Raw genomic sequence first — 22,496 nt, 5'->3', positions numbered from 1 at the left:
CTGTGTCTTTAAAAAGCAAAACAAATTATAATTACTTCCCTTTCTTCTTCAGCAATAACTTCAACCTCAGTTATTCTCTCTTGGATTTCAATTTCATCTGAATCAGAACTGACATCTGAAGCATTTGAGTGCAATTGGATGGCAATTCAGCAAAAAGATCCAAAGCTTCCTGAGTTGTTAATTTTTTTCTAGACATTTTAGCACATCAGAGCATACAACAAAGCGCGCGCAATCACGAAAAAAGTAGATGCAAAAAAGAAAAGAAAAAATAACCGTGAGTGCTGCCATCTATTGAGCGGAAATTCAAGTGTGTGGTGGGACAAATTTTAACCCACTTATTTCAACTGCAAAATTAATGTTATAAAATATTCAATCCAATTAAAATTTTTGAAAATAAAATACCTTTGAATATTAGAAAGATTCATACATATCATAAATTGTATACCAAAATTTTTAAAATATTGAAAAATGCGAGATAAATGGATATCACTCTTGTGATCCTATTTTGAATATTTTTTGCTTATAAACTTAAGCCCTGGCATAGTAGTGACATCTACTGAGAAAAATAATAACTAAAATAGATTATTTTTAAAAGATTAGAAAGTTTCTAGCGGAAATTGCTAACTGAGAAAATAAATATTAATTAGGTGGGACATATATTGACCCACCATGCCGCAAAGGGTTAAGCGATGTAAAAATATGTAAAAGATAAAAATAGATTTAATAAAAGATGCTGTAAACATAGTAGGTTATATGATGAAATTAAAAAGAAAAAATTGTGCTTGCAATCTTTAATACATTGAGTAATTGTCTATTTAACTAGTTAACTATTTTATTTCTAAATCTCAATTGAAATATTTTTGGACTCTTAGGCGTAAACTAGTCATTGTTGTGTATTACAATGTGTATGTCAACATATAAATATTTTCACTTAGATTGTGCTTCCTTTTAGTTTTGCAACTTAGAAATGTGACTGTTACTCCACATGTAAATATTTTCATTAGTCATCTGATAAAACTGCATTCAGTGTAAATTATATCTAATCTTAAATTTTGCATCTTTTGGCTTGGTGGAAGTTATGAATGTCAAGAGTCATCGTTAGAATGTGAATGAAGTAAAAAGGATTATTCATCTGTTTTGTTACTACAAAGGAAAGAGTAAAATATTTTTGCAAAGAGTAAAATATTTGCAAAGAGCGAATGAGTAAAATATGCAAAGAGTAAAATATTTTTGCAAGTAAAATTGTATTGATTTAAAATTTTGTAATAAGCTTGTTAATTTCACATTTCTAATTTGTCTCGGGCATTCTGCTACAGATTTTTTTTTTTTTTTTTAATTTTAATTCTGTATAATTTGTATGTTCTGTTATTCTTAATTATTATAATTGTCTTTTATATGTATTAACATGAAGAGTTTAACTGGGTAATATTTTTTGTTCTGTATAGCTTTTAATGTTGATGCACAATATTTCAAACCTGCTTATATTTTAAATGGCCCCGGACCTAAGTTGAAATCTCTTCCTGGAGGTAATTATTAGGTTACTTTTTTTGTTACAATGTATCATGCAATTGTTATGTATGTTGCTGAATTGTGTAAATATCAGTATCTTGTAACACATTTAATTTTTTTAAGTTATTTGCTTTAACTTATCAGACTGTAGATATTTTATTGCAGAATAATGCTTAAATGTAGTTGAACATCTTTAGTATTAATAATAATATTAGCTGTAATTATGGGTAAGTATTGAAATTAAGTGGGTTATTTAAATTTTATGTTCACATATTACTTATATAAGCTATTTTAATATTTTTGATATGATAATGCAGTCTTTATTATTAAATATTAAAGAATCTGTGTGTGTTTAAGTTCCTCATATTGGGCAAGAAACAGTGGCACGTAGACTCACCAGATTTTGGACGCTTGTAATTCTCTGCCTGAACATGAGCGCCATGAAGCCTACCTTTATTTATTTATTTCATGTTTTGTACAAATTTAATAAATTCTTGATTAACAAGCTTGGTAATATAAAAGCAATGTGATGCTACTCTGCAAAGCATAAAATACTTGTGTTTGAAATATAATGAGAAAACTTGACAATTAAAAAAAAATTGTTGCTACTCAACAAAGGGGCGACAATTGGTTAGTCTTTCAAATTTAATAAAAAAAAGGTAATTGATTTAAACGAAACCCTGATCTAAAATATTTTTATATTCTTCAGTGTACTAATTTGTTGCTATTCATTCAAGCATAAAATATTTTTGTTTCTTTGAATTTTAATATTTCTGTTACTAATTAAGTAAGAGATTTAAAAGAAATAAAGGCAGTTCTTTATTGTTATCGATTACTAACTGGACCCATGAAATTATGCTAGCTGAATTCATTTAAAGATTACATATTTTTATTTTTTTTATAACGATGATTTAGACCATTAGTTGCTTAACCCTTTGGCTGCTCATCCCGCAACCACAGGCAACTCAAATGTAGCAAAATATGCTCATCCCGCATTTCCGCGAGCATGTGTTTTTCTTTTTTTATTGAGGAACGCATCCAGTTTTCTCCCCATTTAACCCATTGAAATAAATTATATACAGTATTAGATGTTTAGTGTACGTTTTGGCCAACAGATGTCGTTAGTTGTCAACTAAATTGCGGCATTTGAAGGCACGTGGTATTACCGCTCAAACTTCTTTTTGCCACTTTTTCTTACAGAAATAGCTGCTAGGAAATGTTCAGCTATTGACAGAGAGTATGTTCCTGATGACTTATCAGATTCTGAAAGTGATTTTAGTTTTGATAGCGATAGAGATAGTAAGACAGAATTTTTGGACTGCTCCTCAAATAGCGAAGACTCTGAACATGATTCAGTAAACTTGAACTCTATCATACTAAACTGCGTTTCTAGTTTATTTTTTCCTCGGTGCTTTATATTTTCTTAAATTTTTCACATTTTACTTTTTATATTATGCAATAAATAGAAATTAACTGTAATTCAAAGGAAATTTATTAAAAACAAAAATTTTTTTTTGTGATAACATCTGAAAATGATTTTTTTGGCAACTTAGTTTCTCATGATAAAAATCTATATAAAAAATACTTTCTAAAAAGAAAAAATGCATTTTTCAGTTCTCCAATATTGTATAAATTTAAAATATGCAAAATAAAAAATACACAATTTTTGAAGCGATTTCGGTCCATAAATTGAGCAATCAGAGAGTTAATAAGATGTTAATTCATTTGATATAGTTGAAAGAATTGAAACTTCTGGTTGAACGCATATATGTGAAAATAATCGAATTATGGTAAATCATTCATGATTTATCTGCCTAAGAAGGAATTCTTTTATGGGGAACTGTTATGATAATAGACATGGGATTTCATTTCAAAAACACCCATATAAACATAACTTGTCACGCCATTGGGAGAGGAGGAAACTGTGCCAAAGTTTAGAGACATTAGGAACTTGGGAGTGGAAAACTTTAAAAAAAATTTACCATGCTTGAACTTGGAATCAAACATCAAAACTGCACATAACTGATTTACTAACTGTTGTACCACAGGAGTACATCAAAGGAATAAATTTAATTCCTTTTAAAACTACTGCTTATACTTGACAACTTCAATTATTTTTCCCATTGCTGCTTATGTTATTTTTCGAATTTGCTTTCATAAAGCAACATTTTTCAATGTTTTAAGTCTTTATCCCAAATCCTTTATATAATTGAAGATGAGGGACCGATCAGTTTTTTCAAAGTCAGTTTGAATTTAAATAAAAGATATGAACTGTTCTACAAAATTGTCTTTATTTCAGGCTTTTTGTTGATAATCTGTTTTTCTCTAGTAGTCAGTTTTAGCAATCATGTTTCAGAAATCAGTTCTTCTTTAGTAAGGTCTGCCAAAAGTGGTAGTTAAGGAGTTTTCTCCTCTCTCTCCCCGTCCCAAGTTGTACATAATTCAGCAGTCATACTTATATACTGAGGCCATTATAAAATGCTTTTTATAAACCTTTATTATCAATAAGGTTATTGATAAACCTCTATTATCGCAGAGATACTGATCATCCCCACAAATTTTCCCTTGATTTTCTTATGGCCAATTCATTGATTCTTATTGACCTGTTTTAATTTTCTTGGTACATTAGTTCTTTATCAGTTCAAACTAATGGCAACTACTCATTACCAAAATTTTGTGTTCTACCACTTTGCACATTATGCCCCATTTTTGTTAGGCTAAAGATTTTAGTTTGTCCTACATGATAGGTACATTTCTAGGTTTAGCTGTACAAGTACCTGTTGCAGCAAAGTTAATAATGATTATTATTTTGATTGCTTTATAAGCACATTCATGCTCTTATAAAGCAATCAAAACATAGAACTATATTTAGCTTTTTTATTGTTGCTGTAAGAAACTTGACAACTCATTCTTCAAGGGTAGTTCATCGTATATCATGCTTTATCAGAATATGGGTTTACATTGTATTTTTACCCAGAATCAGCATTAAAGCAAAACTGATTCATTTATTACCTGAAATTGGTTGTTTTGATGATATTTACTTCAAGTAGAAAATCAGTTCATCCCTGTTAAATGTTTTTGGAGCATTCAGAAACTTTTTTGCTAAAATAAAGTAATTTTTGAAGTGTATATCTCTCATGAAATAATATTTACAATTGTTTTATTTCTGATTAAATCTTTTTTTATTCTAACAACATTCAGAACAGAGATGCCATTATGAATGTAAATCCAAGAGCTCTAAAATTTCATTCTTGTTTAGTTTTCCTGTTTTATTTTGAAATTTGTTTAGTTGCTCAGAACGCTGATTAGAACAGTTAACTGTTTGCAGAGAATGAAGTAACATTTTATATGAATATTTAACATTTCTTTGTCATGTCTGTGAGCAAATTCTTTTAGTGAAGATGGTTTTAGCAGTCTCGTGTTACATTTAAAATCTGCTGAACAAAAGATTATTTATAGATCTGTCTCTGACTGGGGGGGGGCAGGTTAAGTCACAAATGAAATTTGTTCCTGAATACTTCATTTCTTTTCTCATCTTTCCCTCGTCCTTAGAAATTGAAGTTTTTCAAGATTTCCTTAACTAGATTCAATTTTCATGTTCTGAAAATATATTATTGAGTTCATAATCATCAGGTATTAAATACTGGATGTTTGTTCCCAACAGTATACTTCAGCTTCTTCATTTTAATGTTAATTCTTCAACTTAATGAGTAAAAATGTGTTCGTCAACAGAGTAGCTTGTACATAGACCTTTCGTTTTGCCGGCACAGGCGATAAAGTCGCCAGTAGTGGTACAACTAATCCCAAACTAAATATCCTCTCTGGTAACCTTTTACGCCTCATTTTCAAAAAAATCGCAGCTATTTTTTATCATAATGATTATTTCTTTCAATACTGGCATAAATTTACATAGAGTTTTTATAAGAAAACTCAATTTTATGCCCTAAGGCCATTCACACTGGCAAAACAGAAGTACCGTTTTTATCTAAGGAGCATGAATAATAACACAAAACAAATATCCTAAATGCGTCTTTTTTGGATTTTATGTGATAATTAATGAGTTCTTTGATAAAGACATCCATAAAAGTAAAACTTATGTGAACATTGAAATGATCATTCTGATATATGAAGCAAATTAAGAATTTCTTAATTTTGGCAAAATTTTTTTGTGAAAAGCGAAAATAGAATAATAGGTACTTTTCTAATAGGTTCTATGTACATAAAATCGCATAGAATTTTTACCACATTGCTCAATTTTATGTCCTAAGGCAATTCATGTTAATTAAGTCGGTAAAAGTTTACAATTGGGTGCCCCTTGTTTTTTGGCGATTCGTTTTTGACTCCAAGATTGACGCCAGGAAGGCACATTTTCAAGATGGCCGCTACGCAAAACCAAAATAAGAAGTCAAATAATTGCACAAACTGTGTGTCCATGTACACATCAATCTATTTTCACTTAAAAAAAATCCTAGAATTGTACAAATTAGCCATTACACATTGCCTTAAATTTGTCTGTATACACATCAATCCATTTTCATTTAAATAAAGGAAGCTAAAACACGGTTAAAACTATCATGGTAACCAGAAGTGAGGTATCATCGCCAAAATTTCTAAAATATCTAAAATAGAATCTAAAAAAATCTAAAATAGATTTTTTTTTTTTTTTTTAAATTAGATTATCTTAAAAAGTTATTCAATAATATTTTGAAATATGTTGGCAAATCAGAAATTTAAAATTTTCTATTTTACAGTAATGTTATTTTTAGTTGAATGAAACTCTGACTTGGGAGTCGATTGAATAAATCTATGAAACACAAGACACTCTCTGTTAAAAAAATCCAGTTCTAGAAAAAAGGAACAGATTAGCTGCATGAGTGTTTTTATTCCCACAAAAGCATCTTGTCCATAGCAAATGGCCCTTGTAAATGTTACTATATTTACCTAAGTTACCTGAATTGTTTCAAATTAAATTTTCCTACTGTTTTAGAATTTGAGGATTTTATTGGCTAGTAACATATATTGTAGGAATATTATGCTATGTAATGTATTTTTGATTTGATGATTCTAATACCTGTAATAAATGTTTTTTTAGTTGCCAAAAGAGTTTCTAGGCTTCGAGAACACACTGTCAGTCTAATGCACAATGTGCTATATGGAAGATCAGAAAGCGTAAGTATAAAAAAATAGGTATTTGTCTTACATAATACAATCAAGCTTTTTTATGTTAGATTTCAATATTTATCCCAAATTTTTTATGTACATATTGCATCTATAACATTTCAGGACTGCTTTTTTTCCCCTGCTAAACCTAACAAAGCTGCTAATAACTTTGTTGCAGGGATTAGCAACTTATCTCAATTTCTGTAAACTGTTATTAGCTTATGGGAAACAGTTTGGTTGGTTTCTTAGTTTGTTTTATGCTGCTGATATCAAGAATTCCCAAATACTTGGAAGCTACATTATGTTTGAAATCCTTTGATATATAAAATAATGGCATTGCTGGCCATTAAAAATGCTACACCTATGGGAAAAGCAAACAACAAAACTTGAAATCTGCATTAAAGTTAGAACATGCTGATATATGCAACTGATTAGTAATTAATGATATATGAACAGTGCAGGCCTAAGTAATATGATATCTTGAAAAGAAGCATGATAAAGGCAGATGAAAATGCCACTTTTCTATTCCAAAATCTTGTTTCGACATACTCTCTCTTTTTTTCCCCCTTTCTCATTTTAATGTGTATCTCTTATAAGAACTACTTCATACCAGTGTGTTTTAGAATTCAGTCATGGGAGAATCTTAGCCTACTAGGCCTGTGAATTATCATACCATGCAAATACTGCTTGCATTAGTCAAGATCTGTTAAGGGGCTATCACACGTCGGTTTGTTTCGGAAGAACAACTGTTTGGAACAATTTTTCTGCTTTGTCACAACAGCCAATCAAAACAGATCGCTTTGGGGTTAACGCAGGGGAAACTGGTTCCCCACTACAAACAAGCTGATAGCAATCGAAGCTGATAGCTGATTGGTTGAAAACGAACAACCTGCAATTTTTTTGGAAAGGAGGGAAAAAGTCGTGCATCTTTCTTTCGATAATAAACCAGGCAGAAAAATTGTCCGAAACAGTTGTTCGTGTGAAACAAACGCCGTGTGATATGGGCCTTAGGGTTGTGAAAATTTGAATAATGGTCTTACGGGACACCACATGCAGTGGTAAGCAGGATTCCAACAACTTACACTCAATAATAACAGAGACAACAGACATCTTGTCTGCATTGCTATTTAGAAGCATACAGCCATGTCACAAATACTGGGTCAGGAAGTTGAGTATATTGTGTAACATCAAGTAACTGCATGTACAGTATGATGATATCTACAACACTAATGAATAGTCTACAAGGTAACCATTGCTTTGGTTTCCATTGACACTAGAGCTCATAAATAACTGATTACAAGGGTGTGTTCAACATAGCATATGGATACATCAATAGTGTGATGTAATTTTTTCAAAAGAATCCCCCTTTTCCTCTACATTTCTGTGTTAGTGGCATTGATGGAAATGAATGTGAGGCATTGGGAAAGCTTGCACTCTTTCTCTTTATATTAGCCAGCATCTGGACTGATGGCAAGGAGTGCCATTAGGTACACATCGTGTTCACTTCTTGTCTGCATATCCAGTACTTTGTGCAGCTGCTCTTATGTTATTGAGATTTTAATGACTGTGTCTGGGCTGTATCTAGGAACTTAAGTGCTTCACCTTTCAGCTGAACAGTGCAAGAATGCATATTTTTGTATTGTCCTATACACTGAATGTTAGATTCCTGCCTCCGCTGATTTTTCAATGAATGAAAATATTAGTGGACAACTATCCAGCCAGTATAACAGATGAGCTCTGGCATAGAACTGAAATTGCATGGACTGCAGTATTCATTATTACCATCCACATCTGTTTTTCGTGCCCAACTGCTATTGTTGTCAAAACTGGATGCCCAAAATACTGATTTCTGCATGCTCTGTATCTCAAAATTACCTGAATTTTAATTATCTCACCTTTCCATTGTACTGTATTTGTAACATAAATATGCTTCTCTTAGCTGCTGTAGCACCTGGGATAAATAGCCAGCAGTGTATGATAAATAATAATAATAATAAATGGGATTTATAAACTCAGAATTTTAAATATAAAATTATATTTAAAAATTAAAAAGTTACACAATTAGATGTATAAATTAAATGAAGTTGCTAACCATAATAGATTTTTGGGTGCTTACATAACTAGCTGAGTGCAAATGATATACAACTTAGTAATCCTGGAGGAAACATGAGCAATCCGGAAAATAGCTTGTTATGTCAAATTGTACTCTATGTGTGGGATATCTGTGCTACATCATTAGAGAAATGCAACAAAATTATAATATTAATAGTCCAAATTGAAATATTACTGAAGTGGACAAAATGTTACTAAACATGAAAACTAAGCTAGCTTCTTCTACTTATTCCTTTCTAAGATGCTTTATTTTTCAAATAGAGGAGGACTCTTAATACAAGATTATCTTGATGTATGTTATTAATCCATTCCAGGTTTTTGGATGTATAACAAATAAGCTTTTCCAATAAGAAATAGTCTGTTATAAAAGTATCGTAATATTATTGTAACACTGTTTAATACTAAAATACATATGTAGTAGATGAAATATATACTGTACTTAAATGAAACACTGCACATGAGACTGTATACAAATGTTCTGCTATCCAGATCAAAAGGAATTTTTCAACATGTTCTAACATCTGTGATCTTTGTTTGGAAATAGATTTCTCCCCCTTTAGAACATTGGTGATTTAATAGCACCTTTCTTTTTTCACAATCGTAGATACCATTATGTTTGGCATATGGTATGAGATGGCTAAGTTCAGGATATACATACTCTCTGTCTACGGTAAGAACAGCTCTCGCCAGTTTGTCTGCGGCTGTCTGTTGCCATAGAAACGAGCCGTGGCCCATTTTTCGTAGGGGTGTCTTGAAGATTTACTTCCCAGTTTGCCACCTTGGCATATTTAAAGATGATTTGGCGATATTCACATTTTGTTTTAGTTTCAAGTAAAATGCTCGTTGACCCTTTGCGTCGACCCCGACATTCAATTTCCGAAAATGAAAATTGATGGCGTAAATAAAGTTTTTGCAGTTAAAAAACGGTCTTTGATTTTGCCGTGTGAGATACAAGTCACTGAATTTGCCATTCTTCTAGATGTACAATGAGTAAAAATATATCAAAATAACTTGTAGGGAAATGCATTTAAAAATCCGTGCTTATTTTTGAAGAAAAATGCTCTCAATAAAATACTTTTTGGGAACATTTCTTTTCCCATACCTTCAAACTAAACCAAAAGCTGGTCAATTTAATGACGAAAGGAAGCGAAGGTAAATTAAAATCAAAACTGCTTTTTACTTAATTACCAGTGGTTTGGGTTGGTTTATATAATTACGGAAAGCCTCCAGGGTTAAATGCCTAAGAGGAGGGATGCCTTCGTGGAGGGCTTGCTAAGGAAAACTGCCTCGTATACACGTTACACATGGGGAAAACACCCATGCAGCCAGTCCGTTCACGGGATTCAAACCGCGGACCGAACTACAAGTGTTTAGTGACTTTACCGATTGGCCTCTGCTGGGCCTCTTAATTACCAGCGCCCATTTATGCATCATGCTGCTTTTTATAGACACTGTAATAGCTTGTAACATAATAAAATGTTAAAATCAGAACAAAATTAAGGTCTCTTAAATTATTCAGTTACCTATTTTATATTTAAAATTATACAAAATTTATATAATTATACAAAATTTGGCTTTTATAACTGCAGTGAGCATTGTTGCATTAATATAATTTTGTATTAATATTTTCATAATAAAACAAAACTTATTTAATTTCAATTAAAGATTAAAAATTATTTTTTAAGCAAATTATACCATGGCTTGTGGGTCCCCAAGAACACAGTAATGAGAAATGAAGCAACCATTCAGTGTTCTTTATTATCCACAGGGGGGGTTTCGCCTCTGCCGAAGGCCCATTGTTGCCCACTTTTGGTAATCTTTCATTTACATAGTGGCAAAGAAAATATTGAACCTAGAAATATCCTCACAACTTGACAAAGCTATCAGATGAAGAAGAGCGATGCCTTCGTGGAGGACTTTTATAGAGGTATAACATCTGAAAAGTCATCTGAGTCACTGTCGCAAGATTCTGTTTCTTCTGAATCAGAATCAGAATCGCTGCTGCCAGTTTGAATTATTAATCCATCCACTATCTCTTCTAAAAGTTCGTCCTTGTCCCAATAATAATTTTCAAGTTTTTCTACGTGGTTGCAGTGCGCCTGCCATTCTTGAGAAGTGACTTTCATCCAAAGCTTTTTGTGTTAAATTTTTCAAATTTTCCAGTCACATTCCTTTCCCTGATCAGTCTTTTAACTGATGACCAAACATATTCAATTGCGTTTAGATCACAGTGGTAAGGAGGGCGACTCACAACATGATGCCCATTTTCCTTTATGATGTTGTCAATTTTATATATTACTTTTTTAGGACGATTGCATTCTATTAAGCTCAACAGTTCCGCTTTTCGCATTTTGGGATCGCAGCATATCATCTTCTTCATCAGCCAATTTACCATTGTTTGCTTTGTAGCATATTTCGTGGGTGTCGGATCTTCAATTTTTGTGTGATACGGGGCATTTATCCATGCATACCATACTTTGAGGTCGTAAATTTGGAAGAAGCTTTTCCAACACCCATTTTTCAAAATTTCCATAGTTCATTTGCCCATGGTAATCCTTGCTTTGAGCTGATGCTTTATACATAAGTTGGGCACCTGGAATAAATCCTGCGGAAGAGCTAGCATGGACAACAATCAGTCTATTTTTGGAACTGACATTTATCTGTGCGCCCAAAACCGTATCATGCTGCCAACATTTCTTAAAAGTTAAATTGCTGTCAATCCATGTTTCATCGATGTAAACGATGTGGCGTCCACTTGCTCTGAGTTTCCACATGTCGCGTAAATAATTGTTCCTCCAAAATACAATGTGAGGTCTTTCGATAAGAATTTTTCTTTTGTTAACACATTTCTTCCAGCGAAAATTCATCGAACGCAAAACTTTGCACGAGTCTTTTTGCCACGGGAAGTCTATTTTTTGCCTCAAGACAGGCAATTTCCGCACAGATGGCACTTTCTTTTCTTTGATGTAAAAGTCTTGTATAGTCTGCCGTATAACGCATTTGTCAAAATCGTCAATTTCGCACTTATGATTAGCAGGGCTTTTACGTTTCTTTCCAAGCGTATTTAGAAGTTGATCTTCCCCCATTGTTGATACTTCGCGCTTAATTTTTTTAATTGTATACTCTGATACTCCAGTAGCTTGCGATGTTCTCTTCAAAACTTGAGGAAGAGGAACTACTAAAGAGTTCGCCGAAGCTTCAGAAGTGCAAAATTCTGCGACATTGTACATGATTTGACGTGCATGAGACTTTAAAGGTTGACCTTTCTTAAACTAGAAGGGCATTTTAAAAAATTGGCGATTAACAAAGCACTATGAAAATCAAGCTAAATAGAAGCAAATTTGAACAAATACCAGTACAAAAGATATAACAACGAGAATAAAAATAGCTAATAGTAATAATATAAGGCTTAAGAAAAGATGCATGCAGCTGGAATGAAACCAAGAAGACGAATGATAAACTCTTTTCCGTTCAGCCAACAGTTGCCAAAAACAAAATAACAATAAAGCAACCCTTGGTTCGTCCCTATTTGAAATATACTAGCCCTGTTGCTATAGCGACCGCCACGCGCCAGACACCGTGGCGGGAGGTGTTCTTACCGTAGACAGACAGTACCATCTTCATGCTTGTCAACAATCCCGTTTTTCACCAGTATGGTAATTCTGACAATTTTCTTCATTGCTTGACTGTTCTCATTAACTTTCTTAAAATTCATTGTTAATGAAGTTTAAAAACAATTATGTGAAAAATTCAAAATCGCAGAGTTATATAGCAGGTTGTTTACTGAAAATTAATAACGGGTACACTGACACTCATGGGCAGCATTTTCTTGAAGGAGTAAACAAGTGCAGTTGTGACTTACTAAATTCGAGTCGTATTCCAAACAAATGTCATTTACCAAGTAAACATTTTCCTGTCCAAGGTATTTCAAAGCAGACATGTACTGAAGTACTACTGTATATTCAAATTTTTAGAAACCTGCTAAATTTGAAAACGTTAAGTTTTTGAATAACTTTGTGCAAGCAATAACATGTAAATCTGCATACGGTGAAATGACACTTGATTACCAAAACAACCACCTGTTCCCATTCTTAAAACATGGCTGTGAATATTTGAAATAGTTATTTAAGAAATATTCAGTATTCTGGAGTTGTTTCATATATGTTGATTTTCCTCAAGTCTATAAACCATTTAAACTTCTGGACTCGCATTTAAATTATGCTTTGAGACATCTCTAACATGATGGGAGCAAATCAGAAGAGAAACATACCATTATAAAATTTGAAATTAGGCAAAAAAAAAGCAGGGTTACTCTGGCAAAGATTTTGAATAAAACTATTGATGGGATTTGTATGGTCCTTAATTTCAGCCAAAATCAGCAAAAAGTCCATAATTTTCTTATTGAAATTTTTGTTTTTTATATGACTGTCATTTTTAGTGTGAATTAATATTTGCAGGAATATTTTTTGGTAAGAATTCTTTAGTACTATTAAATATATTGGATATTTGAGTTTTAGACATGAGGCGCTGCTTCGATTGAAACATAAGCATTTTGAAATTATTTCTTTTTTGGGAATGAAGAGTTCATAAAATATTATATCAAAAAGCTTTTCCCTTTTTTCAAACATGGGTTCTTGTATGTTAAACTTGGCGACTTCAGAATCCGTTTGTATACAAAACTATTTTTTTTTCTAATTATAATTTTTTATAGAGATTTGCAAATTTTTGAAACTTTTTTTTTACAAATTTAATAACATTGATAAATATCATAAAAATAATGATAATGTGTTAAAATTATGTTTAAGAAATCGCATGAAAATAAAACATATTTTTCTTCTCCTGTTTTGTTTTAAAGTGAGGTATTTTCCATTTTAGTGATTTAAAGATATTTTGATATTGAAAAATGAATAAAATAATAAATGCTATGAATATAAAGCATAGTTTCCAGAACACTTTTGAGAATAAAACAAAAAAGCTTCTGTAATCATTTTAAAATTAATTTAATTTGTCTTTTATATTTTTTCATGATAAAGAGTTTTTTCCCATCTAATTGTGTCAGAACATTGAAATGTGTATCAGATTTCTCTTGAGAATTCACTTTGCGCTTAACTTTTCTGAATTTCCTCGCCTCCCTCAAAAGTCATCTAACTTTTTGCTTTTACAAAGTTAGTAGGGATTTTAGACCTAGCATCTCGGAAGGTTCAGAAGGATTTCAAGGCAAGATTCCAGAAAAATGTTAAGAAATGAAAAATGTCTTCATGTTATTAACATGTAATGGATGTGTTTCATAGGAAATTTGTGATGAATTTTATAGCTTTTTAAGTATTTTTGGAAGAATAGTGAAAACAAAATTATTTGACTCTGCTCCTTTTCATCCTTGAAGTTTTTCTCTTAACATGTTTATTTTCTTATCTTTCTACTAGTCACAAACATTTAAGCAAGTAGAGATACTGAAAACCGACAATTTATTAAAAAAAATATCTTGTGTGTCTCAGTGCGTGTCCTAAATTCTAAAATTTTTGCCATACCTAGATTTTGTTGCTCGGTGCTTCACTAAATTTTAAAACTTCTGCCACATTGGTTCTGGCAGTGGCCTTGACCGTCTATCATTTCATAATTATTCTCAGTATTCATATTATTAAAGAAATAATATTGAAAGTGTTTTGTATACTTTCTAAGTACAAGCAGTTCTGTATAATAACAGAAGATTTTTAATTAAAAAAATATAAAATTAAAAGAAAACTAATTGAAGAAGAATTGATTTTATAAAAGAGAGAGAGTTATTCTTCAGAGGCTTTAGAGAAAACATTGACAAATTAAGATATGAAGCAGAGAGTAGTGGGAACATTGACTTATTTATTGAAACAAATAAATGTAGAAAAAAACCTAAAGAAAAGGAAATTAATATAAATTAGCTAAAACGTTTAGAAAATTTTCAAATAGAAAAGACCCATTAAGTATTTTGTTTGTTGTTGCTAAAAAATATACATGTTTCATAACTTTTAATGTATAATTATATGAGTATGGTGCTTCAGCAGCCTATTGGCTCTTCATATTAAATACTGCATATTAACTGAGTTACAACTCCAGCAAATCTGCATGAAGCTATTACACTAGCTGGATTAAACAGAGTGCAACTAAGTTTCAACATATCAACGTCAGACGCTCCTGTCTTTTCTGAACAGTGGCTGTCTGTGTCTATGTAAGCACCTGGAGGCACCAGTCAAGCTTCTGTTATGAGTCATGATGATTACCATTTTACTTCTTGATTTAACTTATGCTAGACATAAAATCTGCATAAACATTTGGACTGAGCAAATACATGATAAAATGAAATTTAAAAGAAATCTTCTTTAAAATATATGGGGGTGTTATAAGTGTAAAATATATAAATTTTTCTAGAAATTTTATAATTTAATACTTATTACTTAAAAAATTAGGAAGTTTATTATATTCTTGAATTTGTTTTATAATTATTTTAAATATTAAGTTTAATAATAATGCATCCTACTTGCAGATCTTATTTTATTGTTACAAATTACAAAAGTGATATTAAAATAGTGAAATTTAGGTGTAGATAATTGCTTTAGTTTATTCAGTTCATATTTGCTTATAGAACCATAATTTTTTTCATTGATGGTCATAAAAAGTACTCAATTTCCATGTGCAGAAATGCGTGTGAACCCTTATTGACTCCAAAGGTTATCAGAAACAAATTCATAGTAAAAAAAAAAAAAAAAAAAACTCCTCCCCCCTTCCCAGAAATGGGAAGAGGATGAATATTTTATTAAAAAAGTAATAGAAGAAACAAAGCAAAAACGAAGGTCGTTCCATCTTTTGATGAAAATAAAATAATGAAATTGGGAAAAATAAGATATTGGAATTTTTAAATTATTAGGAGAATTAAATTGAAATTAATGACATCAAATGAATGTAATGTTAGCATGCCATTATATTTTCACATGTTATTAATCTGTCAGTATAAGAAAGTTTTAGTACTAAGTTTTTAAAACATAATAATACATGTTAGGTAATTAATTTACAAATCCGTAAGTTTTATAATATCATATTAATAAAAAATTTAAAGATTATATATACACACACACACCTAAAAACAGTTTTGTGTGTGGTAGGCTTTGAAACATGGAATGGTATATAATATGGCATTTTGCACTGCCAGTTCCTTCTTGTCCACTTAAATCAGCTTCCAAACTTCAAAAGAAGTATCTGAATCCAAATCATTTCTATTACCTGATAAAAGATTTTTGCCTTCAGAATCAGATACCTTTTTTTTTTTTTTTTTTTTTTTTTTTTTTTAATGTGCTTTAGCTTTCTCTTAGATGCTAATTCTAGCTGTGTTGTATCAAAATAGAGCAATAAAAATTCCCTGGGGGGGGGAGATGCCAATTTCACCCTTCTTATGCAGAAAATTATTTAGTACTCCTACTGCTATCTGTGCCAAGTAAAATTAACCAATTGCGAGTTCAATTCATTCGTATCACTAAAAAGCATTGGATTATTTTGAAGAATGCGCTCACTTTGTCTCTGTGTGTGTTGGGAAAAAATCTGCCTCATGAGTGAGACTCGTTTATTACTATTGTTACTATTTACAAACTTGTAGGCGAGCCTTGTTCGTTTTTGCCCACTGCAGTGTGTAACTGGAATACATAATAAGGTTAATAATTCCCTTTCATCAAAAGGTTAATAATTCCATTCCAATTCTTTCAGAATTCTAATGTCTTAGTTTTTCAAATTTTTTGTTATTTAAAGTCAATAAATAGTGCTATGTTCATTTATATATAAAATGTATACTTCTGTTTTTTTCGCAAACATGTCTCTGTACTTGAAGAACAGAGATCTGTGAATGGTTGTTCTCAGAATTGATAGAGTTTTATTCAAAACCTATGTTAAATTTCTTTTTCTTCCTTTCTTTTTTACCTAATTTTAAACATAGAACCCCTTGGAGCATCAAGTAAGAATGTTTGTAGATTAAAAACAGCAGAAAAAGTGATAAGCAAAAATTTTTACCTGAATTTGTATGTTTACCATTTGGTAAAAAAACTTTACTATTTGTGTGAACAAAATTTAACTTCCAATAAAACTATATATAGCCTTTGTGGGAATAAAACATTATCCTAGTATAATTTATCAAGGATTTGATTCCTGTTGAATAAGTGCATGGTGATTTTCCCCTGTGTTATATAAATGAAAGTCATTTTCTGTTACAAAGGTTTTCAGGAAAACGTAATATTTTTTTGTTAAAATAAGCTGTCTGTATTATTGAAGTAAAATTTTATAGTATTTAAATAACTCTGCTTTCCAGGATCTTTTAAGTCGGGAGAATATCTTGCAGTTTTCTGGATTCTTACCATGTCAAAAAGATTTTGTTGCTAGTAGAAATGCATTGCTTAAAAGGTATTTTATTCCTATTAATTATATTTACAAATTTACAGTAATGTGATGTTAATTTTTTTTTTTAACATGAATGTTTACTATTTAAGATAATGTAATCAGAAGGGATATAGAGATGCAAAATAACAGACAGATAAAATTAAATCACACTGTAAATAAATTTTAAATAAACAAAGGTTTTGTTTTCAATAAAGTCTAGTATATAATTCTAGGATACATCAAAGATAAATTTTAAAATATTAATTTTTTTAGGGCATTGAAAAATAATATAATCAAGCATTAAAGTAGCTTCAGTTAAATTATATAAATAAATCTACTATTTCCAAAGACAAAGCAAAAGTGATAATCATTAAAAAAAATATAAATGAAAAAAAAATTAAATGAACCAGTATGTTCCACAAAAGTAAATTAGGTTGAACCAAAAAGGATGGTAATAAGTTACCTTCTTTTTCACTTCAACTTAATTTACTTTTGTGGAAATAAATTGGTTTTGTTTTCATTTATATTTTTCTTGCATAAATTTCATGTTTTAATAATTACCATTTTCCCCTTAGTTTTTGTAGATTTACCATTTTCAATAAATAATAAACAAATTATTGTAATGTAAATGAACATAGCCAATATTTTTGTATGTGTTACTTAACTGTTTGGTGAGATAAATTGGCTGTAGCATTAAATTTCATTACCTTTTGAATTTAAAGTTAATTTAATTAGTAGGAAATATATATTATCCATATGTGTAAGTTATTTATATATTTTTATTCCTAGCTTAAATATTTCACAACTTCAATCAATCTGTCGAGCATTCTTTCTTAAAAGAAGAAGTAATAGAAACAAAATGATAAAAAGCATTCTAGAATTTCTTTGTTTACCTTCGCAGTCACTTATGCTTGAAAGTAAGTTTTTTTAGTTATATATTTTTTATGTTTATATCAGTTTGAATGTGTATAGTTGAAATGCTATCTACTTTACATTTGCAGGTTACTTTGGTTAATAATGTGATGCTTCTTTATTATAATGTGGGTGATGATGGAAGGATTAAGCTCATATTATTAGGCCATCCATGTTGTAATAAGTGTGAAGGGTTTAATGAGGGAAAAAAAAATCAAATATTTACATAGAATGAAGAAATTGTATACTTGCGTATTCAATTTCTATTCAGAAATAATTTGTGCTTGTGTTTCCATCAGATTATGTAAGCAGCAACAAAACAGAGGTCTGCAAAATACAATATTATTATACAGGAAGTAAATATAAATGATCATGCATTCACATGTAAATCAAAATCATGTTATGTATGTGTTTTTTTATAAAATTGAACTTCAGATCATGCACTGTTATATGATTGCAGTAGAATCCTCGTTGTGAGTTTCAAGCCATAGCCTATGATGTCTGTTTGAAAAATTCTGTTTCTCGCCTTGCTTTTAACATTGTATTATTATTTTTGATTTCACTGGTGGCTAAGATTCCCGTCGCAATTTTATTTCTTATCAATCTAAACATCTTATTTCAGCTTATTTTATTGCTTTAAAAGCATGCAGTTGTTCCAACATCGCATTATCCCTCTCGCTGCGCATCCCGCGATTTCCACGGAAGAATCATATTACAAGATTATATTTTAGAATCATATTACAAGTGGATATGGTGTTGTACAAGACGTTGTAATGATTGGAATTTTTAGCGTGTAAGCAGACAACATATGAAGGCAAAACGTTTTAAAAGTAAATCGAGAGTAAAAACGTTTTAAAAGTAAAATTGAAAAAAATTTTCAATGGTTTAAAATGACAAAATATGAGAAGCACATCAGACATTATTTTTTGTACATGTTTCATAGAAGCAATACTGCAGCTCCATGACAAAACACTCATCAGTTGTATGGAGAGGATGCAGTCTATGATGGCTCATGTCATCACTGGTTTTGGAAATTTATTGATTGAGACGGATGCTGTTAATATCATTTACATTCTGGATGTCCATCAGTGGTTTCTGAGCAGATTCTAACTACGCCATGTTGAATGCTTTCTTGTGCAGCTGTTGAGAAATTAGTGGAAATGCGACTTGTTCTCAAAACAGCAGTTTAAAGATGAATGCACACACTCAGTTTCATAACGAAGCTGGATCAATCAGTTCCACGTCAGCTGTGTAGAAAGCAACAACAATGAAAAGCAGTCTTTCTTTGAATATTTGTACCAGAAATGAAACATTTTTGGATTGAATTTTGGCATGATGATGAGAAATGGGCACTATACCATATTTTCAAACATCCAAAGGCTGATTGTAGCATAGAAGAGCCTGCTCTACCCACACCAAAGACTTGACTGCATTCTGAAAAGATTTTGTTAAACGTGTGGTGGGAAATGAAAGGAATAACCTATTGAGAGTAATTCTCGTGTAACCAAATCTTTAATGCTGACATGTACTGCCAGCAGTTGGACAAAATGAGGCAAAAACTGACGCTTGTTAGACGCTAGCCATCATGCTGCAGTAATTACACACACACAAAAAAAAAAGAACCACTCAATTTTAGTTGGTAACTTTTACATTATCTGCAGATTAGGCTGATTTGAAATACCATCTTTTTTTATCATTATAAAATTCCCCTGCTCTTCAAACCTTGCATATGCACATGATGTGAAAAATAATAAAAGATCATTTTTTAATTCTAAATCTTGGGATTTTTATTACTAAGCAGTTAATTTGCTGCAAGATAGATGGTAAAATGTCATATTAAATAAAATTATTACAATAGTGACATTTCTTTTTCACTTAAAAAAAAATAAATAAAATTTCTCATCAACCAAACCTGATGACCAGTTTGATTTTCGATGTAAGTAATGGCATAACTGTCACAGCTTGCATAAGATGATTTTCTGTTGCTAGGCAACCGGCCGTTGATACATTGCGCAGAAACTATTATGAGGATTTCATCTAAATGTTTATTTGTATACCAACCTGGTATAAGAAATGACCAGTCAATGTGAAGTAAACACAAACTGGTATCTGGTTTGCGATTTCGACGAGTGAACTACACGTTCATGCATGTGCAACATTTCCTTTCCTAATAGGCTTTAGCTTAAATGCTGTTACAGTAAACGAAGCTGATGAGTGTGGCAATAGTGACAACTGTACTACTGTAATAATCCTTTCTTAGGGAGATCACATTCTATGCTAATGCTTATTTGTAATCTAAAAATTTGGTCAAAGGTGGTCATATTAGTTAGGACAACAGGGTTGAGTATATTTTGATATATGTTCATTGTTTAAAAATAGTTTGGCTATAAAATGATAGATAATTATTAATATATTGTCTCTATTTTTAAGGTGAAAGACTGAAAACATCAGAATGCAAAATGAAGATTTCCAAACCAGTGGAAATGGAAAGCTGTAAAAGAAGTAATTTTGATTAAATAATATGTTTTTTCTTGCTATTTGTTCTTCTTTTTTATTATTTTTGATTTTTTCCGTATTTAATATAAAAATTGTTTTGTTTCAAGTAATATTGCACCAGAAGTCCATAAATTTTAAGTATGCACATAATTAAAATAGTTTGAAAATGTGATCTACTATTGTATACAGGAAGAACTGGATTGTATAAGCTAAGAAAACTTCAGTAACAGTGGCTAGGTACTGCAATCTATACTTTTTATACATAAATATAGAGCAGTCAGGTTCATATTGATTAAAAATGAATTTTACATGAGAATAAAACACTTCAAAACTTTGCTGCAGGTACACTTGTGTGCCATCAAGTGCAGGAAAATGCAGCTCAAGTCATATAGCATAGAAAGTGTTAATTTAAGAGGTAAATGTCGATCAGTGTGGAAACTTTCAAAGAAATCTTATTCATAGGTTGAAGAATATTCTTGACAATTTTTTAAAAAGCTAAAGTTAAAAGAATGGTTAATGAAACATAATGGTCGAGAATACCGACTAATTTGTCAATAGAAATTTTTTCGTTTTCGGAAGCAAATTATAATGACGAGGAACTTGATTTAAATCATATCAAAGACAAAGTACATCAAGATGAAATACTACATTTAGTAAGGAATTATAAGCCAAATAAAATAAAAACATCTGCCCTGAAGATAAGGATAGTGCTGACAGATCAACTTCCAATTCATTGCGTGCCTCGGCGTCCCCCCCCCCACGCCGCAGAGCAGCGTGATATTGATAAACAGATTTCGGATTTCGAAACATACTTTCGCTTCGTAGATCCTTTACACATTAGTTAATATATATCGGAAATTCTATTTCACATAATCAAAAGTTCAAGCTTACTTTTATAAAATTGCTCTAACAGTCTGCAAAATATAATAAGGCGGATCCAATTCGAAGATTAAGGAACAACGCAATCTGCAACATTAACTGAATTAGATAATTTTAGCTTAGCTTATACCATCTTTTATACATTAAACGCGCATGCATAAACGTATTATGCGCATGCGCACGCATATATTTGCAGCCGTAAAGGTCTTAATGTCGCGTTGACATCGCATTGACGCATGTGTAAATGCCAGCACGACGCATGCACAGAAAGTTTGTACCTTTAAGATCCGGATTATAGATCATTCTGGATTATGGGTGTCCGAATTAACGACTTTTGACTGTATACATATATGTATGTGGGTTCTTTTTTTGGCAATCACAATTCATGTTCTGACAAAACACATTTAATGAAACATTGTTTCATAAGAATAAATTGAATTTAAATAAATTTAATTTAAATACAAATTTAATTAATTCTTTGCGGCATTGCTGAAAGGAATTAAATTTTAATTTAAACAAATTTTAACAATCATGTATATACGTAAAAAAGCAAATTTAAAGTTAAAATAATTTAAAAATGTGCAAACATATAAAAGATTTAATTTTCGAACTCATCTACAATATCATTTAAATTCAGATAGCATAAGTAAATCAAGTGCAAAACCAAACCATGAAAATAAATTCACCAATTTAGCAAATTAAAATTAATCTAAAATTTTTTTTTTTTTTTTTAAATGCATAAGTGAATGACTGTTGAGCAGGCAGGAGACAGACTTATCAAGGAGAAGTTGCCTCCAAACCTAACTCTGCAATCATTCAATTCGTGTTTCATCATTCATGCAGGCAAGGGTAAAAGTCAAAACCAAAAGTAAAGAGTGAAGAATGTCCAAAAAGAAATACCAATAAAGTGGTACCTTTAGAAATTAGCAATTAAAAATTAAAGTTCTAAAAGGAAAATACCAATGAAGTTTTTTGAGAAATAAGCAATGTAAAGTCAAGTATTAAATGTAAAGTATTAATTAAAAAAAAAAATTAAA

At 30.9% G+C, this 22,496-nt stretch overlaps 1 protein-coding gene across 3 annotated transcripts in view; it reads left to right on the top strand.

The window, feature by feature from the left end:
• LOC118201090 (uncharacterized) overlaps window positions 1-22,496 on the top strand; it is a 221,599-nt gene that overhangs the window by 76,151 nt on the left and 122,952 nt on the right. For all 3 annotated transcript variants that reach the window (XR_015042854.1, XM_085822950.1, XM_085822947.1), the window contains exons 11-15: window positions 1,446-1,526; window positions 6,602-6,678; window positions 17,105-17,196; window positions 17,962-18,089; window positions 20,515-20,586. Coding sequence is in view for 2 of the 3 variants with exons in the window: in XM_085822950.1 (XP_085679076.1) it covers window positions 1,446-1,526; window positions 6,602-6,678; window positions 17,105-17,196; window positions 17,962-18,089; window positions 20,515-20,586 (450 nt within the window). In the remaining variant the exon portion in view is untranslated. The remainder of the gene's footprint in view (window positions 1-1,445; window positions 1,527-6,601; window positions 6,679-17,104; window positions 17,197-17,961; window positions 18,090-20,514; window positions 20,587-22,496) is intronic.

Source organism: Stegodyphus dumicola, chromosome 1, assembly GCF_044657685.1.
Source record: "Stegodyphus dumicola isolate Sdum_Otavi_A_Nest chromosome 1, ASM4465768v1".
Taxonomy (NCBI): Eukaryota; Metazoa; Arthropoda; class Arachnida; order Araneae; family Eresidae; genus Stegodyphus; species Stegodyphus dumicola.
The sequence above is the reverse complement of the archived record's forward strand: the minus strand, read 5'-3'. Positions and strand labels throughout refer to the sequence as shown.